General features: G+C 45.8%; 1 protein-coding gene and 1 long non-coding RNA gene across 9 annotated transcripts in view; one reads left to right on the forward strand and one right to left on the reverse strand.

Moving 5' to 3' along the window:
• Nucleotides 1-14,237, reverse strand: part of NHSL1 (NHS like 1) — a 167,439-nt gene that overhangs the window by 91,086 nt on the left and 62,116 nt on the right. For 2 of the 6 annotated variants that reach the window (XM_083830930.1, XM_083830927.1), the window contains exon 1: nucleotides 8,156-8,949. The exons of the other annotated variants lie outside the window; for them this stretch is intronic. In XM_083830930.1, coding sequence (XP_083687056.1) covers nucleotides 8,156-8,360 — 205 coding nt within the window. In that variant the 5' untranslated portion in view covers nucleotides 8,361-8,949. Of the gene's footprint in view, nucleotides 1-8,155; nucleotides 8,950-14,237 lie in introns of those variants that run through there. 6 annotated transcript variants of the gene reach the window in all.
• The window catches only part of LOC310897370, a 35,501-nt gene continuing 34,892 nt past the window's right edge, over nucleotides 13,629-14,237 (forward strand). The window contains exons 1-2 of one of the 3 annotated variants that reach the window (XR_014582252.1): nucleotides 13,629-13,872; nucleotides 13,984-14,169. This is a non-coding gene — a long non-coding RNA (uncharacterized lncRNA). Of the gene's footprint in view, nucleotides 13,873-13,983; nucleotides 14,222-14,237 lie in introns of those variants that run through there. The other 2 variants (XR_014582253.1, XR_014582254.1) reach the window with 2 other exon arrangements.

Raw genomic sequence — 14,237 nt, forward strand, 5'->3', positions numbered from 1 at the left:
TTTAATTCGCAGCTCACAGCTCCCCTTGGTGCGCTGCAAGTTCCTGGAGACTCAATGTCCAGGGAAACCATCTGCTTCAGGAAGGTGCAGTGCCAAGTCGAAGCTGCCACACCATATGTAAGGGAAGCTCCAGAAGGAGCAGAGGGTGTACATATTAATTACCTTCCTTTGGGATGGAAAACATGCCACCCTCTTAGGTGTCCAACATGCACGCTCACGCTGGAAATACACCTTGAGTAGACATCACAAGCACCTAAGCCTTACATTTTAACAGCTGACTTCAGCTCTGGCTTTGGAGCAGCAAGCTACACATGAGGTTATAGTGGAGTTTCCATTTCAATTCACCAGAAATAGACAAGAGTTTTCAAGCTATAAGTGGAAAAAAGGCTAGTAAATAAATTAAACTTAAATTAAAAAGAAAATAAATTAAATGTCAGCAAAAAAAAAAAAAAAGCAGATGAATGGATGACTGGATGGAAAATCTAGAGCTTAATTATCTTTATTTTTATTGAGATTCTACAGATAAAAGACAAGTAAACATATTTCAGTTTAAATTACAAGCTGTCAAATCCCTTTTTTAGAAGTTCCAAATACTGTAAGAGAAACTAAATACACTCTTGCAAATTTCATTAGCTTCAGTCATTAAAAACATTATTAACTTTCAAATTCACTTTTTTTTTTTCATTTGTAATACAAATTGGGGAAGAAAAAAAAAAAAAAGGGAGCTATAATATTTGCAATGTCCTGCCACAACGGTGAGCTATGACCACTCCAAAGACAGACTCTCTCCATTTCAGGGGACAATTCATGAGCAGTTGGCTAACAACTGCATGGAAACAGCAATTTTCATATATGCTATTACTTTATTAGCAGGGAGTAGGAAAGCACATACAGTGCATTGTCTCATCTCAAACACGGCATACAACACCTGGAAACATCCAGCCTGCTTTATACAATACAGAGAGCTCAGAGAAAAATGTGGAGGTCAGGAGACATCAGTTTTGCCCCTCTCCCGAGAGGGAAGCATTTGCCCAAATTTTTCAGCCTAAGGATTAGTTGGATTTAAGAAAGAACTAGAGGCATTCTGGGAACAAAACAAAAGCTGCATATCAATCATGAAATACAACTTGAAACCATTCCTAAAGCTCAAAACCCATACGCTTAGAAGGAAAATCATGGTACCCTGTTCATTTCTTCATCCCTCCAAAGAAGCTAGCAAATGATACGCTCTTCTGAGAGGTGCACTGCTCTGCCTACTGTGCTAATCCAAATGTCACGTAAAGCTGAACTGCAAGATAAATTGGGTTGTGACGTCCTTTTAACTTTGGAAATGCACGGTTAAGTCAGGTGTCACTTAATTTGCTCGATTTGCATTTCCCAAGACTGTGGTCTTCTCCAGGGACCAACCAAGAAAACTCTTACTGGAGCTACTCTGCAAGTGAAATTCAGGAGATAAAAGCAGTCAGCGTCACTTAAAAGGTGAAGATACGGCTCCATAGTAACAGGTGTCAGCAAGTGAACACCTAAAGTGACACTGGCAGCGCAGAGCTGCCCAGAAGGAGCTGGGATATTACCTGGGAGCCGCAGCCAGCAGAGCTGCCAGCCTTCACCTACCAAAAGCACTCTGAGACAACAGCTCCGAAATGCTGATTCCCCACAATAACTCAGTGCAAGCATGTTCTTCCCAGCTCTTTCATCATAACAAAAAAAAAATCCACAGTCTCCTAGGAGATTAAGACCCTTTAGCAATGTAAACTTACGTTAGTAAGAGGTTACGGCTCTTGGAGGAGACGGCACACAGACAGCAAAACCAGCCACAGCTATTTGCAGAAGTCTGCTCTGAAACCTCTTCAATAGAGGCTGCAGCTCGCCACTCACCGCGTCCTGGAGAGGAACAGGTACCCGGCATCCCAGCCCGAAGAGGGAAAGATGGCAGTACATGTCTAAGGTCACGAACAATTATTTTTTCTCATTTCTATTTTCATCTGAAAGGTTTTGATCAGATGACAAAGAGCAATTATTTTTTTGGATAAAAGGTATTTGTGGAATAAAACTAGCAAGGGATTGGAATTTGGGAAGGATTTTATGAAACAAATAGCAATGACAATTGGATCCATGGTTTTTCATAAAACAAAAGTAGAGAAGTACATCTGAACAAATGATTCTGTGACACAGATCAACTTTTCTTACTTGAACTCAATCTGTTTCTGTAGCTTACAAATTTTTGTTCAGCCAACCCACTTTCAGACTCCCACGTATGGCCACGTTTACCAGAAGACACAGGAAAGAAGGAAACGTTTGGATTAAATTTGCAATTAAGTGCAAACATCCAGAAGTTGCTACTTGGAGCTGCAGTTAAGTGCAGAATTTTCAAATAGCTCCAGCTGTTCCACCAGCATGAAGAGTTTTGGTTGCCGCTGTACAGCACTAGAGCTTTAAACAACCCTCTGCTGCTCAACCATACAGACGCACGAGGACAAACAGCACGAGCCTCAGTAACTGCAGCCGTGTCTCCGCTCCCAGCTGAGAACTGCTTCCATAAATGCACAGCATCCAATGGTTTCAACCACACTGTGATACTAAGATGCAAACCTGACCACATAGTCAAATTCTCAGAACTGCTGCAAACACATATAAATATATCCAATTTTACCTTTGTAAACAGAGCTCACATGGGAAAGGAACAGGTATGACAAGACAAAAAGGGGCCTTCGTATCAAATCACTAATTTTTTCCACTTAAACCTTTAGATTTCTATAAACTTCCTCATACATGCAAAATTGTGTGTCTATAAAACATCCGTTTCTTCCCCCCCCCAAAAAAAAACAATCCTTCCACAAAAATGTACATAAAACATGCAGTATGTATTTTGGAGCTAGTCCAGTCTCTGACACAAACGCTTTTGGAGGCTTCCATAAATGATTATTTATGAACTTGCCCAAAGCTTGAAGAATCAGTTTCACAGACAGACGCCCCCCCGCTACAAACCACCACATAATCCTGCCTCTACAAATGCCAGCAGCTCCCTTAGGTTTACAGGCCTTTATCTATGCACTAACTGACACATTTTCTTCCCCTTGAACACAAGATCTTCTGCACAAAGCATACAGAAAAAAAGCCCTGTTAAATAATTTTGTATTAGAGAAGTATGGATTCAGTAGTCCTGCTTACGGAGACTTACCAGTTCTTGTTACTCTTACATCTCATCACTAAGGAAAATGTGATTTTCCATGAAATCACCGCAGCCAAACTGGAATACATAAGAACTGCGCTCATGATTTAAAAACAAAATTTTAAAATTCATGTGGACTTTAGAAAAAGACCATCCTCATGCTCTGAAAAGCAAGCTCTCTGCTGAAGTTAGATGACGTCAGAGCTGTAAATCCCGAAACTACAGGAAGCACTGAAAATATAAACTTGTCGGTGTTATAAAAATTCAGAGCCTAGAGTCCTGATTGTGCCTCTGGAATGCTAAGGAAAATGTACGCAATATTATCAAACTTATTTGATACTACCACAGGTTTAAGCCAAGCACAGATGACATAGACACAGCTATAGAACATAATTCTTACTGACATAACAAGGCAGCACCAAAACTGCTGCTGTGACAGAAGAAAGGAATTTCTGGAAATATCAATAATTTATGGAAATTTAATTCCCTGATAACTATGGCATTCCCAGGCAATACTACGCAGGGCATGGTTAGGAAGCTAACTTACAGTTTGGGTATTTCTAAGGTAAGAGCTGTCATCAGGATGTCAGAATTACCTCTATCAGACACGCTACAGTGGCACCAAGGGCTGAACACACAAGGAGTTACTCATGAATTTACAGAAATTTTAGCATTAAAAGAAAGTTTGAAGTTTAGACTGGTTTTGGAAGGGGAAAAAAAAAAAAAAAAGGGCACTCCAAACACTTTTATGTTAAGACTTGGCCAGCAGACAGCAAACTGCCAGTGGCTGCCACCTTTTGAACTCTGTTTGGATTTTCTTTAGAAAGCCCAGTTATAGGAGAAATGAGATTTCTCTGACTAACGAGTGCAAAGAGGTTTTTCAGGTAGAACAGCCTGCTGTAAAAAGCAGCCAAGTCTTTTGACTTTCTCGTGGTGCAGGAAGGCTGGAAAGCAACCAAGTGAAGCAGCGGGTGAAAAAACAGAGAAATAAGGAGAGACGGGAGCCGGGGGGAGAGGGCTGGAGAAGGCCCACATGGGTGAAAGTCTCCTTTCCACCCACTGCTGCCTGTGGCAGCCCTAACAGCTACTGGACTTCATCAACACTTGACCAGAGACAAAAATCCGAAGGAAATCACACGAGAAACAAGGTCCGAGGGTATTTTGGGCTCCAGAGAAACAGATCCCTGTGGGACTGGGGTGAGGGCAGCGCCGTTTGCAGCTGTCCTGCTCCAGCCCCCAGCCGAAGGGAGGAGGGAAGGACATCCAAACTCTGCCAAACTGGGGAAGGTGTTCTGATGCTGAAATGCGACTTGACTCATTTTCTGCCAAGCTGAGGTAAATACGTGACTCAGGTGTTATCTCTGTTTGAAGTTAACTTGCTAGGTCATACAGCAAATGGGTCCAGGGGAAAAAAACTCCACATGAATGACTTTTGTATACTTCCTAACATCAGAAACACTTCTTCGTGTACTCAAGCACCTTCTCTCCAGTTTCAAAGAACAATTCCATCAGTGTTTTCCAATAACGTATTTTTTACAGGAAAAATATATGCTGTGAGTTAGTCTGAGGTACTTGGGGGCAGGAACAGCACACTGCTGTTCCCCACGTTTACCGCTGGGCCTCTTCCAACACCTGCCTCTCCGAAGTACTAGCAGGAGGAGCCATGGCACAGGTATTTTCTGTGAGGGAAAGCAGGCCTGTATCCCTCACACGGAGAAGTTGCCGAGTGCTCACAGAAGTGGCAGCGAGCAGCTACAGCACTGAGAGGGTCGGTGTCCGCCACCCCAGAGACTCCCACCAGAGGAGGGCCACAGCCACAGGCACCTCCGTACCTCACCTCACCGACATCTCGCGTGCAGCCACGCCGCCAGAGCAGCGTGTGGGTCTGTAACCAGCCGGCTGAGTCCAAAGTGCCCCCGGCCACGCTGAATGCATTGTCCTCAGTAGGATAAATCACACTTGACTGTTATAAACAACTTACATTTCTCAATGTCATTTGCTGTTTCAACTAAAAACTAAGAAGTGTGAGGTATTTCACCTCACACCATTTCACCCCATCCACACATGCACACCCCAGCATAAATAAATATTCTGCTACTCCAAAAGGTAAGAGGTTGGACCTAAAAAATCAGGCTAAAGAAGAGAAACACAGGAGTAACAGTTTGCTCTCATTTCAGAAGTCCACTGGAGAGAAAGAGGGATCAGCGATAAACGTTTCAAACAACAAACCTTTATTTTACTACCAACTTCCACCGCCTCTTTCAGTAACTGCTTTATCAGATGTGAAGTCTAATTGCTGCTACCGGTTCCACTGCGCTATTGTGTGGGTTTCAAAAACTTAGAGTGAGGCATCAGAACCTGACTTTTCTTCCACGCAAACAGAGTTCAGCCGAGTAGGAGGTCAGGATGTGCCCTGTGTTGGTAGTTAGCATTTACTTTTTGATTCTCTCACTCGTTTTAAACTGACAAATCCAACCAATCTCGCTGCTTGCTACTGTTTGCAAGTCCCAGTTTGCAGCCAATGCAGATTAGCCATTTTGCTGGTGAAATACCAAGCAACACATGCTGCCTTGTGCTTGTCACCTAGCAGCCTCGTGGGAATGCAACATGAGACGGGAAGAGCAATGAAGCGGCAGAAGAATAAGAGGTTTAAAAAGACAGGAAGAGAAACAGCTCAGAAAGAAAAACAATTCATTTAATTCCAATTCCTATTAACGCTCCTTCCTTTACATGTACAGTTAGCCAAAGGAAAAGGTAGAAGGTGAACCCGTGATTTGTCAGGCTTCGTCAATTTACCCGAGGGAGAACTGGAAGTAAAATTATTCTGATAAATGAAATTTTAATAGTTTTTCAGCTAACTTAACATAAACAATCGGATTTTCTATACAGCACTAGTCATCCTCCCAGCCTGCTATGCATTTTGCTTCTTTCTAGTCTGCCTGAATCTTAAACCATGTAGGTTAACTCAAGCACTAAAGACAATGCTGTTTTGAGCCCTCATTTTTACAAAGGCTGGCAAGCAGTAAAGCAACGGTCCAATGGAGCACGCTAATTTGAGAACACAAGTATTCATTTATCACACATTTTTTGCCCTTGAACACAAAACCAAGATGACGACTCAGCCAGGTACTGGTACTCAAACTGTTCTGACATCTCACAAGCCTGACTTGCAGCGCACTGGGCAAAATGCTTGTAGTTTTAAGAAGTTTTTCCTGCCAGAATATAACCCAAGCTCCCTTCAGCCCTGGCGTCCCCTGCCAGTTTATCAGCTCCTTCCATGCAGAGGACCCCAGTCAGACAGAAACACACAGTTGGATTTACGATCTGGACAGATTTTACAAGCCAAGTCACATTGCACGCTATATCCCTGTGCAGGGGAAACGAACCCCACCTAATTTATACCTCCCTCCACCTTCCTTTCAAAAATGACACTGTCATCCCACCAGGAGAAGGCATGGAGGCTTTCGTAGCTCACTGCCCAATTACAGAAGGAATTTTGCCCTCCCCCTACAGCCTGCACAATGGCTTCTTTATGCAAATCACACATACAATAACGCTCTCAGAAAAATTAATACACCGTTAATCCATCAGTAAAGCTTCCTTTCCCATCTCTGCCTTGTGGTGTGAGCGCTAGTTAAGGAATGAGAAACTTTATGGGAGTTATGCAGCAGGACTGATACGCTGCTTGTCAGCTCCCAAACACACTGGGCGCAGAGCTGACGGTGCTGTACGATACTAACATGCCAACAATTAAAAGTAAAAAATCAGCAACCAGTTGCAAATAAAAGCTCGCACTGCAGGAGTTTTTTCCAGCAGTGAAAAGGGTTAAAAAGCGATCTTCAAAGCACAGATTAAAATCGTCTCCTAGCGTATTGAGAGCAAAGCACAAGTGTATACATCCTGTGTTAGTGTTCCTGCTTCCAAACCGTTTACTAAAGCCACAATCTATTCTGACTCAGAACTGAAATTCTGGTCACAAAGCTCCTAACTGCTCCCAGAAGTGAAAAGAAATAAAAACCACTTTGAAGTTCAAATGTCCTTGGAGAGCCTGCCTGCTCTCACAAAAGTGACCTTACAGCAGAATTGGGCCCGCCTCACACTTCCCATTAACAATCTAGTGCTCTGGCAGCACTAGAGAAATTATGGACAAGTTGCTTTTTATGAAGTATTTTTAAACACCCACACACGCACGCTACTGTCTGCCAGCCAGTAAATGCCCTGGTAACAATAACTCACCATCTCAGAGGAGCAAAGTTCTGAAATTTATTATGATTTATGGTAAATATGAGGCATGCTTGACAAACTCTACTCCAAAAAATCCAAACAAACATAATAGCGGCTGTTTAAAGTTCCCTGTAAGATATACTCCATGTTGTGCCTTGCGAGAGTTCCTTTGGAGCTGCCTATCTCGCATCCTAGACGTCTCTCCTCCTCTCTGTGAAGCAATTCCCATTACCAGCCCACCATCACTTTTACTTTGCATGTGGGACCTCTTCTCAATCAGCTCTCATGAAACAAAATACACTTCAAATTTTCCAGCAGGACCACAAGGCAATCATCCAAAAAGCCATCCAGTGTATTACAAGAGGAGTCTTAAACAGCTCTTGGTACCACAGAGGGAGAGGAGGGCTTCCTGCAGCACCTGCCCAAAAGATCTGCCGCTAGCCGCTACTGGCTCCAGGAAGCATAAGCCCAACTTACCCCCACACCCCACAGTCAGTATCTTTATGTCTCCCATATGGGAAATTAAAGATCTTTCCAGCTGATTACCATAAGCTTCCACAGTTTTAACCTGAGAAAAACTTGGCAAGGCAGTGCTATGTCTCGGCTCTCATGCTGCCCTCCTCATCCTCCTCCTCCCACCCCTCCTGCAGCTCCCGAGCGAGCGGCTCCGGGCTCCCGGTGGGACCTGGACACGGGCACTGACCCGGTACCGGCTGGCAGGCAGCAGCGCCCACGAGGGTGAAAGAGAAAGCGAGTCACCTTTTCTGTGCTGGCTTCTGTAGGTCCAGTTCTCGTCATCCTCGTCTACCTGCTGCACGCACATGGAGGAGAGCTCACCATCGCTGCGAAACAATCTCTTTGTCTGCCTTGACAAGGAGGAGAAATTTATCCAGCTTACGGCACGCGAGAGGGAGCCTGTGTTTTGTTTGAGTTTGAAAGATCTGGAAACACACTCCTTTTTCATTTTCTTTCAGGCCCGCTACTGGCCTCAGCTCCAACCCGATCTTTCTGAAACTGTTCCCGTCCCCTCTCCCCGTGGTTTTCGTGGGAGGCTAAACAATTTCAAAGCGACTTCCGTCCAGGTTTCTCCTCGCCGCGTTGAGACCAGCACCAGTACGGAGGTAGGTCGCCGTGCCAGCGCAGCTCCCCTGAAGCTGCTTTGATACGGCTCTTCGTGAGCTGCCAAAGAAAACAAAGGGGAGAAAAGCAGCAGAAAGTGGCACCTTGCAGCGGCTCAGGCAAGCGTGTAACGGCGGAGCAGAATATAGCACCGAGGCACGTGTTTTCCCCATTCTCCACTCAACAGCGCAAACTGCAGCTCCGCTCTTCTCCCTGGCATCTCTCAGAGGACCAGGCACGATCCAGCCCCCGGCCCCGGTGCGTCAGAAACACCCCACGGGCGGGCAGGCGGGGATCCCACCGGAGCACGGCTCGGCTCGGGAGGGCTCACAGACCCACCACGCTTCCGACTCCTAATTCCGGCTGCCCCGCTCTCCCTGGAGGACAAGCCCGGCCAGGGAGCTCCGGGAAGGCTCTCCTAACAGCAGACGAGGCTGCGTGGCTATCGCTTAGGATTAGAGTGAAATACGATCGGCTCACTCTCCTAAAAGCACGACCGCAGGAGCAAAACTCCTCCTTTCCTCAGCCAGCAGTGCAAACTTCTGAACCCGGCACGCAGAAATAGAAAAGCACTTGTGCGCCTCTGTGGACTCGGAGAGAGGAAAAATAACACTCCGGGCTTGTAAACTCCACAAGCATCCTGAACGGAGTGTGTTGAAAACATTTGTGCCCCTGTTCCTAGCGGTAACACCAGGAAAAAGAAACAAAAGACAAGTGCATAGACACAAACAAAAACCGTGCATGAGGAGACGCTGTCAGAGCCCAGACTCCCACTGGTGTGATTGCTGCTCACAAAACAGGTTTCCCAGCTGTGCTCTGTTCTCCCACCTTCTCTTTAAACCAGCATCTGGCTTTAAAGTCAGACCCCACCAGCAGCTGCCGCGATGCCTCGCCCTGCCCAACACCACCGCTGCTTCCAGGAGGGAGCAAGCCTGGCAGGGGACAGGCAGTATTTTAAAGCAGACAGAAGCTGGCAAAACACAGCACACAGGCACCCCAATACCATGTGCTTTGACAGGATTTTTCACCAAGAAACCCACAAGTTTGTATCTTGTGGCAAAAGGACAGACCTGAATGTAACGGGCACCCAATAAAACCAGTTCAGTGAATCTTCCAGGAGAAGCTGGTATCCAGGAACCAGGAAAAAAAAAAAAAAAGTGTTACCTATCTGAAGAATAAACATTAATGCCTTAATTTCCTAATGGCTGGTGAAGATGTTAGCACAAAAACTAGAACCTTAAGAAGACATGGGTAGAGAGTTTCAGCTATCATGCTGTCAGCCAGGTTTTTGTTACGGCCGAACGCGCCCCGATCCCCTGGCAGATGCTCTCGTGGCCCTCTGGATTCGGCTGCACGGCCTCTTCAAAAACCCTCAAAAACAGAGACTTCGGCTTTTTCTGAAAGTTATGGCTCTCTGACTCATAATGAGCGTAAGGTTTAACCCACTGACTGGGAGGCAAAGAGCTAAGTACTGTATCAGATTTCCCTATGAATCAACCGCGCACACCAAAGTGACCTTTGGCTCCTACAGCACAATACAATGGGTTGGCCAACTGTCTTCTGTAAATAATTTAATAGGCTGCATTTAAATTGAGCTCGCCTGGCGAGGTAATGTATATGTACATACAGTGGCCTTCCAGCGCTCCCCAAAGTGGCGGTGCAGTGGGACTGTGCAGGTGGGGAAATGGGAGCACACACCGCTAACAACTGCTCTTCTCACCCTGTCATCACTGAGTACCTCTATTTTGGAGGTTTTCTTCCTAAAAAGACATCTCTTTTATGGCATTTTTGTTTTGTTTTGTTCTGTTTTTCCGGCTGAGAGAGTGACAAGAGACTTGGGCAGGGTTTGGGGGAGGGGATTGTTTTGTTTTTATTCTTTAGACCTTGTGCTTAAGAAGATTTTGAGAACTTGGGGTGACAACGCCCCAGACTTTCAACCACTGGAATATACACTTCATCACAGTCCGTGTTCAAATAGGCAGGATTTCGCGTAAAAATCGAAGATCATGTTTTAAGTCAACTTACTGTTTCTTTTGAGAAAAAGCCATCATTTGGAATTGCCGGTAACAGACAGAGAACTGTAAACCACCACAGCTATTACTGCCTAAATTATACAGACCCAGACATATAAAAACCCTGGCAGGAACTGCAGGATCACAGGCATCTCCTCTCCCCTGTGCTTCTTAGACGCAGATTAGAGAAAGCAACAAGAAGTAAAACCATGTCAGGCTAACCCAAAATGCCAGAGTAAATCCCACAGACCTGCCTAGAGTCTTGGCAGCCATTTAATTTTAAGAATTTTCCTGACCTGTCTGGAGCTCTGGCTTTTTATCATGGTGCTGAGTCACAACCCGATGATGCAAGGGAGAAAACGTTGCTTTAGGTGATTGACCATAACATTTCCACTGTTACTGTAAATACAAAGTGGTGCAACACTTGGTTCAGAGTTTGGTATTATTATATTTTGTTGCAGGAAAAGATCATTTGCGATACTGTCGTTACCACAAAATGCTTTTTATTCGTAGGTGATGAGAAGCTAAGTATTGGTGTACATTGTTGCCCAGTTGAATCAAAGTAAATTCGTGATTTACTATTTGCAAAACAATACACATAGAGGCGTTAACACAAATGGAATTACAGGTTAATCCATGCTTTAATCGGTAGCCAAATGCAAGGCCAATAAGTCGAAAATTTTAGCATCTTACACACTTTAGGGGATTCAATTTAATTTTGTAAAACACTTTGCAAAGCCCCTTAACGGAAACAAGGTACACATCTAATAAGTTTAATTGTTACCCTCCTATTTTCTCCCGTATGAAGTTGTCATACGTGTAAATAGGCTTCATATTTTCCAGGTTACGCATATAAAGATTAAGGCATTATGTTTGCTTCACTTAATACAAACTCATCTCAGTAATCTCTGTAAAGACCATGAAGTAATCACAGAAGAGGAAAACTAGAGCTTGATGTAGAAATCTAAATTGGTCCTCCTCCCAGTTGTTTGTTGTTGTTTTGTATTTTTTTTTATTACAAACAAGAGTAAATATGCGTAGCCTCAAACACCATCAGGACTTTCACCATCTATCACAAACTTGTTCTTCAAAGAATTCTCTACAAGTTAAGCAAACGCATATATGTAGCTCATAGCCACTGTGTTTCCCTAAGGCCAGCAAACAAAAAATGTTGCAAGGAAAAGGTTTCAGTTCAGTGTAAAAAAACATCAAAACAGAAAGAAAAAAAAAAAACAAACCCACAGACATGCTCTGTTTTCGGCTGGGCTGTGGTTTTTGGCACAATTCATGTGTTAATTTAATTTGTACATTTCCTAGTCTATCATTTTTGATGACTCAACCAGACAGCAACAGCAGTGATTCACCAGCACAGCTTCCTAGGGTAGCGACCGCTCCAGCAACCGACAGGACACCTCCCACTGAGGCTTCCCAGGTATTTTCCTCCAGGTGATAACAACTCATCACCAGCCGGTCATGAAGCCATTTGGATTAAGCACAGTCAAAAGCCCATTGAAAGCATCCCGCCTGTAGACTCAACTGCTCATCCCCGCAGCTCTCACTGGGGCACGTGCAGGGCGTAGGGTGCCCTGAGGCACTCTCCGTCCCCGAAAGAGCCCCCAGCACCACCAGATCATCCACGCGTGGTCATCTCCCGAGCACCCCTGATCATCTCCAGGCAGGGACACGGGGAAATTCAGTAGCTACAGGAAGCTTGTGGACCTGGCCTTCATCTGAGGTCTTCATCTAAAGCACGTCTGTTCTTACAGGGACCCTGTAACACGCTCGGATAGGAAAACCACACAGTAATCCATATTCCTAAATGATTATTTACGGCAAGGCTGAGACGGAGCACATTTTGGCATTACTACAGGGCCTGAAATGGCGTCCCTTTTTGTACGAAGCAGATAGCCAGAAACTCTTTCCCTTCCAAGCTGAATGGACCGGAGAGAAGAAAAAAATAATAATGAAGGGAAAAAAAAAGAACAAAAATGAGATCACTTGCCCCAGATTGAAGAAAGGATAAGCACTAAAGCTAAGAAAAGAAAGTAAGTCTCCTGGCGACCAGCCTCATAACCTACTTCAGCAGGCCCTGCCCTGCACAGAAAGCACTGCCTGCTAATTGTTTCTGTCACAGCCATTACAGAGCCTTTGGAGGCCAAATTACACATTAAAATTTCAATTATTTTAGTGCCAGTTTTATCCTTTTTAAAAATTATTTTAAGCTTAAAAATACACAACGCACCACAAACGAGCACCTAAAAGAGAAGGCGGTCGGGCTGCCCCGAGGATCCCAGCCTCAGCTCAGCCTTCAGCAGCCCGCGGACGGCCACAGACACCGCGGCAGGCCTCGGGCAGCTCCTCACACGGGACCTGCCACCAGCCTCCCTCCCTCCCACTTCTGGACCCCTGGAAGGGGTCACTGAGTCACGGCAGGCGATTCTTTTCCCTCTGACAAGAGGTGTACCTGCCTCAGTAAGGAAATTCCCTAAAAGCAGGGGGCGGTTTCTAGAAATCAACCTGAGCCAGGCTCTCCTACACCAGGTCCTGCTCGGCCAACCAAATCGCCCACCGGACACAAACACAGTCATGATCTTTGGGTTTTGTCCATCAGCGTAGTTCCAGGATGGATGTGCAACCAAAATTTCAGAGGAAACCCCCTGTGAATTTGGAGGGAGTCAGGCAACCACTGACTGCAGGAGACCCTCCCTGGCCCACCCTGGACTCCCTCAGGGGAAGGATGCTGGCATTCCCAGCTGCACGGAGGGAAAGGGCTCAGGCAGCTTTATGTTTCAGGCAGGTTTACGTCATGGCAGCCAGCAACAATCTTCCAAATAAAGCAGGTTGCAGCTATTAGTAAAATAACATAACACCTTTCCTCCCAGAGCACCGAGGTTTCACCTCACCGCGCAATCTAAGTCAACCGCTAACAGGATGCTGACGAGCTGGGGGCACAGCCAAACCCCTCAAAACCCCCCAAAACCCACACCCACGCCCCAAACGCACACCCACACACCCCAAAACCCCGCAGCACTACGCGGGGCAGGGCTGGAACCCGCCGCATCCCCCCGTCCCCGAGGCCGGGGAGCCGCCAGGCGGCAGCGTGCAGCAAGGCACGGCGCTGCCGCCGCCCCGCGCCCTCCCGCCGCAGCAGGGAGGAGGAGGACGGGAGCCCGGCAGAAAGAAGGCTCTTCCTCCTGAAAAACAGAAAATGCGCTTTTAATCCTCCTGAAGAAGCGCCCTGGGAAGCCCTGCGAACAAACAGGGCGCCAGGGAGCAAAGCATGAGGCGCTGGCGCAGCGTTATTAGCCTGGATTAGCGAGGGGCGGTAGGAGCCACGCGGGGAAGGTGAGACGTTGGTGACCTAGCTTTTAGCAATTTACTCGCACAAAGATGTTATGATCTCTCGGCTTAAAATGTAACGAACTATTTTAGTGGTGTTTTTTATTTTTGACTCAGGTGTGACTCCTCACTGATTAAGACTGCTCTACCAAAAGCTCCTGCTCTGCCTGCAGCCGCTGCCTCGATTTCAGCCTGGTAGTTCTGAGCTGCCTGGCGCTGGTTTCGTAATGCAAGATCTGTTTAAAAAGCAAAACGGCAAACAATCTCTCGACCACTTCTGCTCCGAAGCCAAGGCTTGGCCAGGTAAACCCTCCGCTCACAACTGTTAGCCAATAAATCTCGAGTGTTGATGGTCCATGAAGATTAGTTAT

Source organism: Anser anser (assembly GCF_964211835.1).
Source record: "Anser anser genome assembly, chromosome: 3".
NCBI lineage: Eukaryota > Metazoa > Chordata > Aves > Anseriformes > Anatidae > Anser > Anser anser.